The 18,897-nt window shown below is 39.7% G+C and overlaps 1 protein-coding gene across 1 annotated transcript in view; it reads left to right on the forward strand.

Moving 5' to 3' along the window:
• Nucleotides 1-1,212: 1,212 nt before the first annotated feature.
• Nucleotides 1,213-18,897, forward strand: part of capn15 (calpain 15) — a gene marked incomplete in the record, with an annotated part of 37,996 nt that continues 20,311 nt past the window's right edge. The window contains 2 exon segments of the mRNA XM_037690851.1: nt 1,213-1,394; nt 18,602-18,897. Coding sequence (XP_037546779.1) covers nt 1,213-1,394; nt 18,602-18,897 — 478 coding nt within the window.

The raw sequence follows: 18,897 nt of genomic DNA on the forward strand, positions 1-18,897 counted from the left end.
CACCTAATATTTAACCCAGATTAGCACTGCTTTCTGTGTTTTTTTTAGCAAGCTCCTGTTGGAAATGCATGCCTTGAAGTTTGTCCTCCCTCATAGTTTAGCTGCATTGACACATGCTTTTCCCCTCAGCTGCTTCGCCTGCAGAGACTTGCCATGACAGGCAGACAAGTCCGCATAAACCCAAGTTGATAAACTGGACTGGTGGGCTTGTGGCGGTGGGATCAGACATAAATTAAGCTGTGGTTCTCAGACAGCGAGGATCATCTCCTTGTTCTTGTGCTAGCGGAGCACAACAGCATGACCCACAGCAGTCCTGCTTGGGAGATTTTAGTTCTTGCAGAACATCTTCATCCTGTTTCAACTGATTTGTGTGCGTGTTAGTGAGTCATTTTGTGGAGTTCTGTACACCAGAAATGATCTTATCTTAAGTAAGCCCCCACCTAATCAGACATGGAAGATTTCTCCTGTGGGAAAATGCAGCTGAAGTGTTTTACAGTAAACCTTCACAACAGCTGTTAGTTATACTGGATGACTGAAAGAGGAAACTTGGAGACTTGCATGCTTGTAGTTTTGCCAAAACCCCTCCCTTGAAACGCAGTACATTGCATCCCTTCAGTGCCCGTGTTGTAAATAACTTTTAGGATTTTTTTATTTTTGTGTGTGTGTGTGTGTGACAAGATCTGCATTCATTTTGGACTTGCAATTTCTTTTTGATGTCAGAGATGGGCTGGAGGCGTAGAGTTTGGTCCGCTGCAATGTTCGAACACAGCAAACGCAACAATAAACCCAAACTTCAGAGCTTTTGCTGATCTTATGAGCATGTGCAGAAGCAAACGGAGACAGACATGGGCAGATGTAACAGAAAAAACATGCATGGAATTACAAGTGGCTTTGCTGCCAAGTGTTGCAAGCGTAAAGTGTATAAGGAGAGAGAGAATTACAAGACTTTGCTTTAGAAAAATTGCATTTTTACTCATCTTAAACCAGCTGCTGCATTAGGATCAGTGCTCTGTGCTCCAACTTGGCACTAGGGGATACTCAGTTTGATCTGGATATACACATTTTAATATCCTTGGTTCTCTGGAAATTTTTACTTTTTTGTCGTCCATTGCAACGCTGGATCCCTGGTCAGCTTTGTGTTGCAGGGAAAACAAGTCCGATCGATCCACTTATCAGAGAGCATTTAGAGACTACTTTCTTATCTCGCTGACAATGGGGAGCTCAGCCTCATCTCTCGCTGCAGAGACTGAGTCGGACCATGGCTTCAGGAGCACCCCCTACTCATCATCACCACCCACTGTGGGCTGGCTCAGGAACAGCCACAGCAGTCCCATGTGGGGTACCACCTTCATCACGCGGCAGCAGCAGCACCCACTGCCTCACCGAGAGCGCAGGTAAGAGACCAGCCAGGCGTCCGAGACCAGCGCTGGCCTTGTGGTGTTGCATATTCTGGGTTGATGGAAACTTCTAAATGCAAACGCACACTGTGAAATTTGTTCTTCAACTTTATCATTTCGATTTTGTTGCAACGGGGTCTGTTGATGCAAGTTGTTCTTTTCAGAAACATGTTATCTGATAATCTTTTAGAGCAGCTTTCAGTAACTTTCCTGCCATGGATCACATCCATTGCTTTACAAGAGCTTATCTAATCAAACCCTGCATTTTGATGTTTGGCCATGATGCACCTAAAATCGGTCTAAGCTGGATTAAAAATAAATAAATAAATCAGCACAACAAATAAATAAAAAATTCCACCTTCTCCCCACGCAGCTGCACAGTTTGAGCTACAGTTTTAGCTCCGAGTGAATTGCTTGATTGGATAGAATAACCTAACCTTTGTAACTATTAAAATAATAAAACCAGAGGTAATCACTAAATGGGTTTTTTGTTTTTCAAGCTTTGTGACCTGCTTTGATTTTTAAATGCTTGAAAATCTGATTACAAGGTGGATTATTTGTTGCCCGCCACTGAAATGGGTGATAATGTTTTTTGCCTGTATTTGTGTGTCCATTATCAATATATCTAATGACATAATAATCAATAATTTGGTATTAAGTTTTGGCAGTCAGCTCCGTTCATGGTAGCTGCTACAATGGACGTTCAAAAGACAGAAACTGCAGCACCTCAAGTCAGTTTTACAGAAATCAATCAAACTGGGAGGGGTGGTAGCTGAGACTGATCCCCAACACATTCTGGACATGAACAAATAGTGCAAGATTTTTGTTTAAAACTTGGGCACTGATTTGGGGTCACCTCTGTCTGTTTGTTAACAAAATATCTCATAAACCTCTGGATGAAAATAATAATTGAACTGATTACATTTTGGTGTCTACTCATTTCAAAATGTCCACCAGTGCCATCTGACTTTAGAAAACACAAAAATAACTATAATTTAGTCCATTTTTACAACTATTGCATCAAAATTGGATATGGTAGAGTCATTCACAACACATACTCCGCTGTGCAAGAACTTTGTTTAAAAATGTAGTTTTAACTCTTTCAGTCAAAATATCTCATAAACTACTGGACAGATTTTGGTGGAACTTTTGGATAGTAATCACAGCTTATTGTTTGCAGTCAGTCCAGAAGCTGATCACTTTTAGCCAGCACAAAATAACGATTACTTAGGAAATGTTAAAGATATAGAGTTTGAAAGTCATTTTCAACACACTCTGAGCATGACACTTTGCAAAACCACGTGTCATTGCACATGTTGTTTTCAAGGTTTGACTAAAATGGCTACAACGGTGTCATTTATCAAGCTACTGTTATTTTAGTCTGAGCTCTGGCCTGAAAGGAAAGGCTGCAGGAGATGTATTCCTTCAAAGAGTGAAAGACCTTTATGGTAGCATGCCTCTTTAGATTAATTGTTTATCGTTCTGAAAGTTGTTTTTCAAGATCGTACTCAGCAGGTTAGTGATTGTAAAATCGTCAGAACTGATTATTTAGAAGAGAATCATCAAATTGACTGAGCTTCTGAGTCAGTCAGAAATGTCACTGCCTTTATAAGATTGTGTCGACAGTAAATCTAATCCATCGTTCTGAATTGTAGTCAGCTGACTGGCTTTCCTCTAACATATGATCCTCTTTACAACCCTGATAAAAACTTGTTTAGAAGCATTTTCTGCTTTCCCATCTATTTCTTTTTGTGGGTTGTGTCTCCCAGAATGAGAACACACAGTTGATATTGACCGCCTGAAGTGTATTGAAGTTGTTGCTGAGTCACTCAAGGCATCATGGTCTGGTTGTTAGTTATTGATTTTCAGAGAGCCCGATCACATTTCCCCACAATGGATGTCATTATTTATTCAGCCGCGGTCTCCTGTCGGGCTTTCATCTTTCTTGATTCCTGCCGACTTGCTGTCGTTGCCCTCCTTGCAGTTGCTCTTCATTTAACAGTTCGGGCTGTCTTGGCTTTTACTTCCTATTAATTTTTTTTTGTCAACTATTGACAGGTTTTGTTTTATTTAGCTCAGTGTTTAAACACAGCTCAGTAACGTGTTTAACTCCAACCATATGGATCTACCAGGCTACATCCTGAGTCATCTTAGCACACAAACACATTCTGGCTATTGCTTTAAAGCATGGGAGATCCACATATACATTACATAGCACACTGCATCAGATGTTTTACAAACACTATGTTGTAGCACCTGAATCATGTTTTCTCATCTTCCCCCACTCGGTCTTTTTTACTTGCACAATAACTAACCAGCTCGTGCACACATACACACACGGCTGTGTGAGGCTAACAAAGTTAGGCAAGCTTTGCTGAGCTGTGACAAAGCATGAAATATGGAAACAACAGAACACTATGAGCCCAGCATATTTTCAGCTGTTCTCATCTAGTTTTTCTCGCTCATAAATCGTCCCATAAGACATTTTTCCTGTTGTCTTTGTTTAACTTTGAGGGCTGTATTGGCAGTCCTTTCTTTGTAATCTTTTTCGTTTTTGGACTCTGGGACGTGTTTGTGCCTCCTGGCCTTAAGTTCAGCTGTGAAAGTTTACTCTCGTCAACGTCTTGGACACAGAACTGTTCTTGTGTGAGCTGCAGTGCTTCTTTGGAGTTTTGGTCTCAGCCCTGTTGAAATTACAAATACTACTACAGTGCAGTTCAACAAGTGTTGAGTGAACATGCCTTCTTTTTTTTTCAGCAACACACTGCTTGTGTTTTTGAAGTGCTTAGTGCTTTGGGGGTTCTTGAGATCTTAAAGTCCAATTGTTTTTCAGAGTCAATCTTATCGTTACTGTCCCAGCATGATGGATGGTGACAGTTATCACAGCTCCATTAAACTGGCTCCCCTCCTTGTTAATTGGATTAAAAAGGGTTTGCATGGGCTTGACAAGCATGGCCAATGACCGTGTTTATGTTTGAATTATTTCAACATGTCCTCCCTCACAATTACCTGTCTGATGAAGATGGGGCTACGTCAGGGCATCCTAAATGGATTTGGCATACAGGCATTGTCTCACAGCGTGGCTTTCGTTGGAAAACGGCATCGTTATGCAGCACAAAATTTAGCCTGTTGGGTCTGCGGCTGACATGATTCCAGATTTCCCCATTCCTGTTGCCATGGCAATCTGTAGCATATGCTCAGTAACCTAATTTTAACGAGCCCTAGATAAGACCGCACATGCTAACCTGGCCTTGGAAAGATAATTGTGCACGCAAGTAGCACCTGTGGAGAAATTCATAATAAGATTCCTAAAATGTTTGGAATTTGTCCCCCCCCACACACACACACCCACCAAGTTTTTTGTACAAATTTATTTTCAGGGTTAATTTTTTGTTGTAACAGGAAGTGAAACTTTTTTTTTTTTTTTTTTTGAGACGTCCTTCTGGCTGATGGCAGCACTGTGTCAGCACTTCTCTGGCCCTCCAGCTTTGGGTACCTACTGGAACTTTAGATCATTACAGCAGAGACAGCAGCTTGTGTCATCTTTTTCCCTCCTTCTCTGATTTGGGGACTTGCGTTGAGTTCTTGCTTTGCCTTTTTACTACCTATGTCAGCTGAAACTCAGTCAGACGGTTTCCTCTGTTTAAAGATTCAAATGCCTAAAGCTGCCTCTACCGTTTACAGATTTAGCATTCAAAAATGAGCACCAGTTGTGAAATATTCACAAAGGCCACATCCAGAGGTTAAAAGCTGCTGTGTTTCTCCATCTTCTTTTTTTTTTCCTTTACCAGTGTTTGGTTCTTTTGCGTCTCCTAAGCAGTGACTGGTAAGTACCGTAACCATTATGGTTATTGTGTGTAAGTTGCTTGATCATCTTATAAGGGATTACAAACGGTCTAACTTTATGCAATTAAAGTCAAAGTATGCATTGCACAATATATTCACTAAATATTTATATATCTTTCTATGCTAATAATGTGGATATTTCTATAATACCACATATTTTGTATAATGCTTCATTTTTGTACTTGAATAATAATCATTCAGTTTTCTAAACGTGCCTTAGTGTATATATAGCTTTGACCATGGTTATCAGACTGTCTTTGCCTCAAGGTCCTTTTTCAAAAGACTTCTTGTATGGTTGATCTTTCTTTTTTAACACCATGAAATTCTTTCTCATCATTGAACTAAAGCTTCTCCGGTTATCTTTGTGCTGTCCTTTGTGACTAAAACGTCACTGTCATTGATCCTTTGTATCACGTCACCAAGTTTCAGGGTGTCAGTCTAGAGACTCTTTATCTCTGCTTAAGTCTTGACTCCAGACACTCCCCTCAGATAAGTAGTGGTTAGTGGTGCGCTTCCATTTTTTTCACTTTAACTATTCTGGACCTGTCAGGGCTGATTAATGACTCATATCATGCCACCAGTTATTACCTGAAGGATGGAAAGAGGCTTTTAAAGTTTAAAGTCAATTCCCTGACCGTCGACTTAACAACTCTTCCCAAAGAGAGAGAATAAATGTTTGGTGGGAGTCTATTATTAAATGAAAGTTTGTCCTCGATGAATTGAAATAATTTTTGCCAGTATGTCTTTTGCAGAAGGTCTTCATTCATTACCAAACAAGCTAACTATTGATTCTCTGATTTTGTTTGTGTGATTAAAATACTTCAAAAGGGTTTATCTATCGCCTGTCACAATTATGTTTTAGCATTTATAAGTATTTTTAAGCTTGTCTTGTATAATAGCTTTTTATGACACTTCATATAATGCTAACCGTTGGCCTGACACTTGTATTTGCTTGGAAGAAAGTAAAACAGAACGCATAATGACAACATGTGAAAACCTTTAGCTGTGCGCACAGCTGAGAGTCACCACTGCCTGCAGTTCTTTCACTTACAACAATGCAGCCATTGTACAACAAATACATTTTCTGATCTAAATGTTCCAAGCTAGTGTTTTTATTTAGTTTTAGAACTCGGCGTCAGAATATATGTCTGTGTTTGAGATTTTTTTAATTTGTAATGGGTACATCTGGAAGTTTGCTTAGACTCCCTTCTAAACCAGTGCTGTAAAACTGGTTACATATTGCAATCTAAACGTGACGTGTTATAAAACCCTTACTGGGAGTGACAGTCCAAAGTTCACATCCAGATAAAGGGAAATCAATACACTTCACTTACATTGTTGGTTTAAAAGATTTTCTCTAAAATGATTAATTTGGGGGCCAGAATAATATTTGTTCATAAGAATATTTTAGTGCCAAAGTTTTAAATTACTTTGTAATTTCTGAAATTAACACAAATTCACTATTGAAATTAAACAAAATAGATTTTTAGTTTATTGTACTTTAGTGGCTTGGGCTGAATTGTGCACAGATATTTAATTAAAGTTATGGTCTGGATTGGGTAGTGATCACTTTTTACTTTATAAATTTTGTTGGATCTATTAGTTCTACTGGCAGAAAAATAGTCTCCGATTAAATAATCATATAAATTATATTAATAGCTTCGTGATTAACAGTAGGTATGTATGGGGTTAAATAGCCAAACTTTACTCCTATAAACATTCCTGGCATTACTGTGGCCAAACATATGAGTTAAAAATAAAGTACATTTAACTTATCCTTGTTTTATTTGTCTGTTTGTTCGGATGAAATCTTAAGTCAGTGTTGTCCAATAGTGATGGAAACATCAAAACACCATTTTGATATGTACAGAAACCATGTAGAACATGCCTTCTGAAACATTGTTCCACAATCTGGTCTGAGCGCAGCAGGACTGTTCCATTTTGTGTTCCACTGTTTCCTGAACAGTTCTAAAACATCAAGAATAAGCAGGTGAAGCTTCTGTGAATCTCAAAACAAAAACACGGTTATCTTGTTTTCTTGTTTACATATCAAATCCATCCATCCTTTATCTTCTGCTTGTTCAAAAGTCAGGTCGCAGGGGCAGCAGCTTGAGCAGGGAGGCCCAGACCTCTCTTTCCACAGTCACCTCTTCCAGCTCTTCTGGGAGGACTCCAAGGCGTTCCCAGGAGAGACATAGTCTCTCCAGCGTGTTCTGGGTCTTCCCCAGGGTCTCCTTCCAGTCCCAGTTATAAATCTTGGAAAAGAACAGTGTAGCACAGCTTTTTCTGTGTTGCCACTGAATGAAAGAGGCATCTTCTATCACTTCACTTTTGCCACATACAATATGGTGGCGACGTCTATGTACGATTCAGCGCTCAATGAGGCGTCTTCGTATACATGTCTATGAATTTCATGCCTTACGGACTGTTGGCTCCAATGGTGGGAGCTAACGCTTTCCAAAGTTAGTGAAAATACTAGTCTGTTAAATGTAGAATTAGTTCAGCTATTAGCCGTTAGCAGACTAGCAGAACTGTGTCCACCACTAATGGCAAGTATGTTTTTATCTTCATTTGTTTTGTTTTTATTTTAATTTCTTCTATAGTTTTGAGTTTATTTATTTAGTTTAGTTTATTTCAGTTATAGGATATAAAATCAAAAAGAACATTTTTCAATATAACCACCATGTCTTGCTGTGTATGTGAACAACTTACTGAATCTTGAATTCATTTGGCCACCAGATGTCGTTTTGGTGAGGAGTTCCAAACGTTCCACACGATTTAATGACTCAGTCATTTGAACATTGCCTTTCTGTCATTAATATTACCTAATCCTAACCCTCGAGGGCCACACAGTCCTGTATATTTTAGTAGTTTCTTTGCTCCAACGCACATTCAATGACTTTTTCTTTATCATGCCCTCGAGTTCTGCTGAAACTTGCTAATCACCTGTTCATTCAAACTAGGTGTGTTGAACCATAAAATCATCTATAACATGTACAACTGTAGCCCTTGGCGACCAGGATTGAAGACTATTTGTTTAGGTGGAGCATAAAAGTGTTAAAATGTATTTAATGCAACACATTGGTTGATATAAAACTTGATTAACAGCTTTCATGTACTTGTAAATTTGTCTTGTACCCATGCCTCCTATAAAAAATAGTTCTTTCCCTTGGTATCCACTAGGGATGCATGATATAGAATTTTTGGCCGATATCCGATATGTTAAAACTTATTTGGCCGATAACCGATGCCGATACCAATATTTATTTTGTCAGAACATAGCCCTCTCTCTTATTTAGGCTTATTTGCTACAAAAATTGTGCAACAGCTGTAAGAGCTGGTGACATATATTCAATAACAGCCATATGATATGCATAGCACTTTAACTTATATTAAATGAAAAGTGTTCAATGTTATTTATTAGCATTAGTCACCTGCGATGCTGTCTCACTTGCGGAGGCTTGTTCCAGGTTCCTAGCTGCAGTGTGGGATCCTCTGCACTCTTGTGCATGAAGGGCAGCCTTTTTAAGTTCAAAGTTTTTGTCTATTCGTTGTACCGTAAGACTAATCATGCTAACGGGGCTAACACGACGTCCAAATGTCTGTGGTAAAACTCACCCAAAGTCATGCTATCGGCTATTAGCTTCTCAATGACGTCGGAAATGACAGCTTATAACTCCGGTAACGTTACATCGGAAAAATATCTCGGACTGGGGACGATGTAGCGAGGCTCAATCTAGTCCTTAAATATTCGGCGTTTGACATCTTCACCAACAAAAAATCAAACTTCCACACCGCCGACAATTTGAATTTTCCTTTCCGCCGTGAGATCAGGTAGGCGCACATGACGTCATCACGTTGTGCTGCTGCTACAGGCAAAAACAGCGCCTTTTATATCGGCGAGTTATTTTAATGGAATGACCGATGTCCGATATTGAACTTTAACGCTGATATCGGCCGATACATGCCGATAATATCGTGCATCCCTAGTAGCCACAAGCATCTCTTTCATATGCACTTATTTAAATTTGAACATCTTACAGAAATTACAAATAGTTAACTACTTTTTTAATGCAATGAAAAGTCCCACACCAAAGCTAAATTATTATATAAATATCCCCACTCCCCTAAACAAACAAAGCTTTTGTTTTTTTATTTCATTAAATATGTTTGTTGTTTTGAAGAAACACCCGGAGAGATTATTGAAAGACCAATATCACCTAGAGATTTATGTCCAAATGTGTATGTTAACTTGTTACTGAATGTACAAACATCCATTTGTTAAAACATCAAGATGCATTGGAACATATTTTAAATATTAGATCAACAAGCTAACCTACCTCATCTCATTGTTCTCAAAACTTATTGGCACACCATAAAATCTTAAATTAAATGGCAAATTGTGCAAATCTTGAAGAATATTGAGTTTTTGATGGGTTTGGGTTAACAAAATAATGATCAGTTACTAGAAAATATTTTATTAATAAAGTAATAATAAAAATAATGTGGTGTTTTAGCCCTGGTTAAGTTTTCATATGACCATCAGTGGGCGATAATCTCTAATTTTGTTGTTGGTTTTTGTTTCGTTTTTCTGTTTGACTGGAGTGCATTTTTTCATTTGATAGATAACTTATACTGATCATCCATTACAAATGAAGAAAATCACTAATTATATAGTCTGGGTGCCAAATGCTGCTGAACAACCTTACAATGGGCATCAAAACTTGACCACAAACCAGTGGAAGAAGGTGGACTAGCAGCTTGTCAGGTTCGTGTGAGCCGTTTATTTGGGGAAAACAACGATGCACAGTTTGAAGAGAACAACTAATAAGGGTCCTGATGCATGCCCAATAATCCAGGTAGATGAATCTTAACGCTTCGTCTTTTATCCAAAAGACTTCAGTCTGAGGAGCAGATTCAGTTTTAATAGCAGCACATGCTCATAGTGGTTCAACCAGTTTGTTGGTGACGCCCATCGTTGTTCGTATGCAAAAGAAGGACCATCATCCTCACTATTGGTTGCTAGTGACCTGACGGCTGCTTGCTATTCACAGAGAGCTGAGTGATACTAGCAATAACAGCATTGTAAGAGGATGACTGTTGAACACGGAGGCCTCCACCCCTAGTAAGGACACCGTCATGCTCTGCATGGAAACCTTTGTTTCTGGTATTCTTTTGGATTTTACTTTGACAACGTTTCCAACATTTTTGCTAATCAGTCCAATCCAAAATTTCTTTTCTCTGATTCAAGTTGACTCCTTCAGCAGCTTAATGCTCCATGCTAGAATGTGATAATAGTTTCAGAAATGTTCAAGTTACACAATATTCAGGTGTTGACTTGTCCTCCAAATTCTCCGGTCCAATCAAGCCTTTGTGGGATCTGTTAGACAAACAATTCTGATCCATGGAGGCTCCACCTTGCAACTCTCTTAAACGATTATTATTTTTTTTAATCACACCAGATTTTTTTTAAGGATTCACTATTGACTGCTTGCTGTTGGATACAACAGGAGAACATCACATGACCTTTGGACTCTGTTTCTCAACAGGTCAGAGCTGTTTTGCCCCCAAATATGAACCTATCAGTTTGTAATGTTTCAAGTTATTTTTGTAAGTAATACCAAAACTGCCAGAGTTTTACTTCAGTCTGCCTTTTCCTTTGTGGTTTAGATTGTTTGTAGTTTCTCAGGCTATGCTCTGCATGTTGCTTTTTGAGCAAATGTTCTGAGTATTATCTGTACAAACACCAAGTCACAGTTTGTGTCTGTTTCATCTGCCTTTTTTTTTTTTACCAAAGCGCTGACTCTGTGTTACTTTACTTTAAAACAAGTAGCATCTGTGTGCGTGTGTGTGTGTGTATTAAGAAATTCTAATGAATTTAATTTGTTTTCAGCTTGTAGTCTTAAACTGTATGTTTTATTCTTAAGACTCTTGTTTTTTGGGGAACAGTAGTTGAAAGAAGGTCATTGCACAATCAACAACTATTGTCTAAAGTCAAGATTCATTTTTGATCAGCAAAAACTTTGACATATTAAAAATTTTTTAAAGTGTAACAATATAGTGTCTTTGTTTTAGATTATATATGTCTGTACAGAATATACCATGAGCTATCATTTGATTATAAAATTGCAAATTACAATAAAGTGCTATAGTCAGTTTAGTAAAAAAAAAAAAAAATCCCATTCACCTTCTGAGAAAGGCGACACCGTTTCCTTTGGCACGGGGCTCAGGGCCAACCTTGAAACGGCGGTGCTAATGACTGTCGCACAAAGGCCAAATGTCTCACAATGAGGCATGAACAAACTGGCTACATTCTGCTCACTTGATCTTCCAACCGAGTTTGATATTTGGATTAAATCCCAGTAGCTAACCATATGTGCCTAATATGAGCTTTTGTAGCCTTTCTTAAAACTTTGCTGACATTTCCTGTGTTTCTAGGCTTGTGTTGACTTTTGTATTCTTTTCATTGGTGTCATTTTCTCATGTATTTTTTACTCTAGACTGTCAAATGTATTTATTTATTATGTTAAATGTTTGCTCTCTTTAACAAGAGTTTAAACTAAAACTATAATCTGCTGAAACTCAACTTGCCTCGCACTCTAAAACTTTTGAGTGAGCTTCCAGGCGTCAATGATGCTCGAGTGAATTTAGACTAGGAGTAGACTGAATGGGCAGCTGCATTGAGGACTTAAGTGAAAGAAGATTGGGTTTCTAGAGGTGAGCTTTGCCTCCACTGTCTCTCTCTTCACTAAGCTACTGGCTACCTGCCCGGGCCTGCAACACTCTGGAACTGATGAGCTGAAGTGAGCACTTTTAGAGCATCTCCACTTAGCACAAAGCCAAGGACAAAAGGCGTATGTGTGCATGTGTCTGTGTGAATGTGTATTTTATACAGACTCTTGTGAGCGAGTGGAGCACGAACTTGGAAAACGTCCTTTTGAGTGGGGTCAGGGATCACAGGATGTAATGGTTCATTTTCTGCTGCAGGCATGTACAGTACCTGACATACAAAAGTGTATTTGTGCTCTCATATTGGTTTCAGAAATCATCTTTGTGCGAAATGTGTTACTTTTTATCGTATGTGAATAAAAGCTAATGGTTAGTCTAGGCATTAAAAATAATGTAAGTCTGATTACTGTAATTAAAGCTCTGACATCTGTACACAACTCGATCATTTGCCTCTGTGTGGATGCACTGCGACTTTGCTTCCTTACGAGAGATGAAAGAGGACTGACAGTTCTGAAAATGGCCACAGGGTAGAACGTGTCATCAAACATGTGGTGACACTAGCTGCTGTTGTTGGTTGTGTTGTGGCTGCTTGTGAACCTCAGATAGGTAGGTCTTTAGAGCCAAAACACAGTGTGAGCATTTGCCATCAAAGCCAGCATGATGCTGCCACTTTATTCAACCTAAGGCTGCACAAAATGTGCTGTTTGCTCAAACAGTGCATTCAGTTGATTTGAAGAAATAATTTAATAGGCAAAAAGTTTTAATGGCATTATCACTGCATAAAAAAACTACAGAAAACCCCATAATTAGTTTTCTTTATTGAATTACAGTTTTCTTGTTTTACTTGTTGTCATTGGAAAGTTTTTTTTTTCCTTGATTTTGAGATGGCCCTGTTTTATTTTAAACTTTAGCTGAAGAGTGAATTCAGAGCTAATAGCAAAAGGAATAAAGCATAAAGCAAAGGAACATCTACTATGGTATTTCTTCTGTGCTGCATCTATTGAGGGGAAAAAAAGCTGCATACCTTCATGCACAGACGCACAAGCCCTTGAGCCACCACAGCGACACATTTGCGTCTCTCCCTGCGGTCAATTTCCTCTACTTTAGGGAGGAGATTTGATGAGAGAACAGCTACAGTGTGCTGGCAGCAAGGTGTTGTTGTCTGTTAGTGGTTCCTCTGGGTTCTGAAAATTTGCTTGATTTGAAAGAGTTTATAGGCAGTTTGCTGGCTAGCACACATGGCTGTGCATTTCAGAGAAGGATTTATACAAGGATACAAGGATTTTTATTGTCATTCACGTCACATGAGGTGGAATGAAACTATGTACACAGGGTCCCAGTTACAACCTACAAAAATACAAATTGCAAAGAAAAACATTAAGTAAGATCCGAGTCATGAACCAAGAATATACTACATTCGCCACAACTGAGACTACACAAGACTAAGAATACACTAAGCACTAATTGTGCAAAAACAACAGCAGCACAAACATGAGACCGTATGAGCAGATGAGGACCAATGAACACAGCAACATGAAGTTATCTGCATCACGGACAGTCAGCAGCACATATCAACAACCAAGTGACATCACAGCGACTTTTAGAGGCGGTTTTTTTTTTTTACAGTAATTTTCACATTGATTTTTTTTTTTCCATTTTAGAGATTCATGAGTCCAACAGCCCCAGGGCAGAAGCTGCCCCTCAGCCCGGCGGTCCTGCACCCGATGCTCCTCAACCCTCTGCCCGAGGGGAGCGGGGCAAAAAAAGTGTGTGGGCTAGGTGTGCGGTGTCCCCCACGATGCAGCTGGCTCTCCTCCCGCACCCGGAGGCACAGACGTCCGCAACGGTGGGGAGGCCGACACCAACAGACCTCTGTGCAGCCCCCACCACTCTCAGCAAAGCCCCTCCCCCTGCAGCTGTGCAGCCTCCATACCATAGGCCGGTGCACAGGATGCTCTGCACTGCACACCCGCAGAAGGAGGCGAGGGCTGAGCCTCCTAGACCAGCTCGCCTCAGCCGCCTGAGGAAGTAGAGTCTTTGATGAGCTTTCTTGAGCAGGCTGGCAGTGCCGCCGCCCCAGCCGAGGCCGTCGCCGAGGCCGTCACCCAGGTGCACACCCAAGTATCTGCAGCTGGAGACCACCTCCACCACAGATCCCCCTATGTTCAGGGGGGGTAGGTGTGCTTATTCCCTCCGAAGTCCGCGGCAATCTCCCTTGCCCTATTCACATTGATGCGAAGGCCATTTGTTGTTCCATTTATACAAAAAACATTTCTTTATTGTCACAGTAATTAAGTTGTTTGAATGGTGAGAATGCAATTTTTTTCCCTCTACTAATAAGAAAACAGTTCAGGGTTAAAGGGGTGCCAGGTGAGGTACACCCATAGAGTTAAATAGGACGAATAAAGAGTGCATTCCCTATCTCGTCCACTTCTTGCATCTGTGACATCAGGGAGAAGCAAAGATGGCGTCCAAAGAGGCTCATTAGCTCACCCGACACAGCAACAATTTGATTAACAGCAAGTCTAACTGGATCTGTGTCACAAATCATTTGTAATCTTTTTACAATAACTTAAAATAATTTATACTAATAGTAATTTCATTCAACAATCATATTGTACGTGTATATATATATATATATATATATATATATATATATATATAGATAGGCAGCACGGTGGCGCAACTGGTAGAGCTGCTGCCTCTCAGCGAGCAGGTCCCTGGTTCAAACCCCGGTCCAGGGGCCTTTCTGGGTGGAGTTTGCATGTTCTCTCCGTGCATGCGTGGGTTTTCTCCGGTTGCTCCGGTTTCCTCCCACAGACCAAAAACATGCATGTTAGACTGATTGGTAACTCTAAATTGTCCCTAGGTGTGAGTGAGAGAGTGAATGGTTGTTTGTCTCGTTTGTCTCTATGTGGCCCTGTGACTTGCGACCCGTCCAGGGTGTACCCCGCCCCTCGCACAGTGATTGCTGGACATGGGCACCAGCGACCCCCGTGACCCAAAAATGGAATAAGCGGGTAAAGAAAATGGATGGATGGATGGATATATAGATAGATATCACCTAGCTGTTTTATATGACTTTCAGCCTTGTCCTTTGCACACAGATTTCTCCAGATTCTTAATAACTCAGAAATTACACATAAAGAGTATTGCATAACAGTATTGAATAACGTTTATTATTATTTACCTGTTATGTAGTCGACACTTTGAAAATGTTCACTACATACCTGGTGATTAGGGATGCACGATATTGGATTTTTGGCCGATATGTTAAAACTTATTTGGCCGATAACCAATGCTAATATTTTTATATATACTTTCCTTTGTCAGGACGTAGCCCTCTTATTTAGGCTTATTTGCTACAAAAATTGTGTAACAGCTGTAAGAGCTGGTGAAATATATTCAGTAACAGCCATATGATATGCATAGCACTTTAATTTGTATTAAATGAAAAGTGTTAAATGTTATTTAGCATTAGTCACCTGCGATGCTGTCTCACTTGTGGAGGCTTGTTCCAGGTTCCTAGCTGCAGTGTGGGATCCTCTTCACTCTTGTGCATCACGGACAGCCTTTTTAAGTTCAAAGTTTTTGTCTGTTCATTGTGCCGTAAGACTAGACTAATCATGCTAACAGGGCTAACACTTGACATTCAAATGTCTGTGGTAAAACTCACCCAAGTGCTATCGGCTGTTAGCTTCTCAATGACGTCGGAAATGACGGCTTGTATCTCGGATAAGGCTATGTCGGAAAAATATCTGACTGGGGACGATGTAGCGAGTCTCAGCGTAGTCCAAAAATCTTTGGAATCCAAGATCCTCCACACAAAAAAAAACTTCCACACCGCCGACATTTTGACATTTTGACTTCTTCCATTCTGCCATGATCAGATCAGGTAGGCGCGCGTGACATCATCACGTTGTGCTGGCGCTGAAGTGTTATTGACTAACTGTCTTCTCAATAGGTCATGTTTGCGTAACAGAAATCTTAAAATAGTCAAATATATAATATTATTTTACACTGTGTAAATATTGTGTGAATCGATGGCAATACCAGATTGAACAGTTTAATAATTTGTGCTAAATTGTAGCATGATTCCACATATTGCTACAATGTATGCCACAGAAGCTAATATCTACTAGTCAATTAAGTAATTAACAGTGATTACAACAGCTTTATAGGCTAATTTTAATTTGAAACTATTGCATTATTAGCTTTAGTTATGGTCCAGTCACATTCACATTGAGATAAATAAGATCAAATCGGCTTACTTGTTAGATGAGAAATCTTTTCCCTTTTCTCTTCAGTTGGTACACCCGTAGCACACAGCACACTTTGTGGTATTTTTACATACGCCTAAATACATTCTAATATCTTAACATTAAAATTATTTTTTTAACATAATCATCTCTTATTGTTGGCTATTTTGGCACTTTCTACAACAGTGCTAAGTCCATACGCTTATCCTCTCTAGTTACGGCTCACATGCCTCCCTTGAATCAAAACTTCGAGTGACCAATGCGCCTTCAAGTTGTCTTATTTAACTCTATGGGTACACCTAACTGTCGTCCAGTTTCCCTGCCTACAGCAAACACAAATCTTAAAAGCTAATATGTGTTTCACTCAATTCAGAATATCTAAGTCACCATTTTTGTTTTGTTGTCATCGTTGTGAAAGGAAACTTGGAGTACCTCCTAAAATAATATGAAGGCACAGGAAGAACATTCAAACTGCACACAGTCTGCACAGAGATTTGAACCGAAGACCTCCCTGCTGTGAGATGACAGTTCTAGGACACCATGTTGGCCTAAAAAAATAGAAGGTTTTCTCAATATATTTCACATAAAGCAATGCTGTTTCTATAACCCCAATTTTGAAAAAGTTGACTTAGTATAGAATGTAAATAAAACCAATGATTTGTGAAAGTATACAGGGATGTCCATAACAGATTCAGACCATTTTAATGCGGTACTGCTTGAGGGCCCAAAGATCCCATGATTCAATATTGACTTTCAGCCTTGTCCTTTGCACACAGAGATTTCTCCAAATTCTTAAAAACCTTTGATATTATGAACTGTACATGATGTGATACTTTGAGTTGTCTCAATTTTCTGCTGAGGAAGAATCTTCTGAAATTGCTCCACAATTTGTAGATGCATTTTTTTTGTTTGTTTGTTTGTTTGTTTTTTAAATTGACAAACATCTGTGCACCTTTACATATGAGACATTCATCTTCTCTACAAATCCTATTGTTTTTACACAGTGGTTTTACTGACCTGTTCATAAGTATTTCATGTTTGCGATTCCAATGTGAATAAAACTCGAGTTTATGAGATTTGAAAATCTCTGCATTTTGTTTTTATTTACATTTTAAACAACCTTCTAACTTATTTTATTGTTCTTGGAGCATACTTTTTACACACAGCCAGAAAGCCAGTGCTTCCTCATGAAGGTGTTTCCCCAAGCAGCCTTAGCTCTTGTAGTTTTCTGACCAAGATCTAACAAAATATAAATAAACTTGAGCATCCCAAGTTTCTGTTTGTTTATGGGATGAATCTTTCCATCTGGAATTGATGTGAGAAGCACTGCAGTATCCCAGCTCTTAGCACCGTACCTTCCACTTTTACTAAATTCCCACATTACCCTTTGTGTTGTTATTCACACATGAACAGCTTGAGTGACAGTGACATTTATGGACTTTTTCAGATGGTAACCCTGTCTGTCCCTTTGGGGCTGTGCTTTTTTTAAGTCCCCTCCTGCAGAGCTGGAAGTGTCCAGCTGTGCTGCTCCCTCTAGAGGCCCTAATATAACCACTGTCGATAAAGTCAGATTGACTGAACTGCAGGCATACAGAAAGAATTGCACAAACAAGTCTCCACAATGAGTCGACTTTATGTTTAAACTTACAGGAAGTAGAAATCAACAGAACAGCTTGACTAGGATAATGTGTTTTTCTCTGTTTACAGCATTTGAGTATTGTTGAATGTATTTGCGATAGCTGGTTTTTAATAACTTTTCTTCCGGTTGCATCAATGATTTCTCTCAAAAGTGTACCAGCCATAAGTGCTGCCAGCTTTAATACACTCATCCATTTGGAATCCATTTGAGCACTGGATTGACATGGCCTTAAGTTGATCCCATCTACACTGCATTAACATTCACCGAGCAGGAAGAGAGGTGCTAATATTAAGTGGAGGAGATCTTGTGTGTTTCTCCCATTCTAATAAGTGTCAGTCAGGGTGACTCCGGTATTTCTGGCCTAATATTCTGAGGCAAGCGGCCTTCTCTCCTTTCCACCCCTCTGGCTCCTCCTCTGTGTGCTACCATTTTATTCAGGTGATCATTGTGTATGGATTTACTGCCCTCAGTACCCCAAGAAGGGATTTTTTTTCCCCTAAACTGGCTAATCTCGCACTCTGTTTTGCTTTTCTAATTCTCTCTTCTTATTTTGCAATTTTAGAGACATTTTTCCACCCTTTAAAGACTACAGTTGGGCACTTAAAATGTTTTTATTTTGGCCAAACAAAAAATGTAATTTGAATGCTTCCAGCTATACAGCAATAACAAAAGTTTTTACTGATGGATTTATTAATTGAAATTGTCCTGACTCAGTGTTTTTTGTTTTCCAGCCACTCTCACTCTCCTGGCTCCATGGCAGCAGCAGTGCAAGGCAGCGAGTGGTCATGTGGACGCTGCACCTTCCTAAACACGGGTTCGGCACCTCGCTGCTCCATCTGTGAGGCACCGCGCCAGAAACCTGATCTCAACCAGATCCTGCGGCTGAGCAGCACAGAGGAACGTCGCTGGACCTGTCCACACTGTACGCTCAACAATCCCCAGGGATCCGGAGCCTGTTCTATCTGTGGTTTTGGTTCATCCTCTGCCCCTCACACTTCCCCTACCACCACCGTAGCCGTCACTGTCA

This window comes from Nematolebias whitei, chromosome 17 (assembly GCF_014905685.2).
Source record: "Nematolebias whitei isolate Nwh7 chromosome 17, NemWhi1, whole genome shotgun sequence".
In the NCBI taxonomy this organism is placed as follows: Eukaryota; Metazoa; Chordata; class Actinopteri; order Cyprinodontiformes; family Rivulidae; genus Nematolebias; species Nematolebias whitei.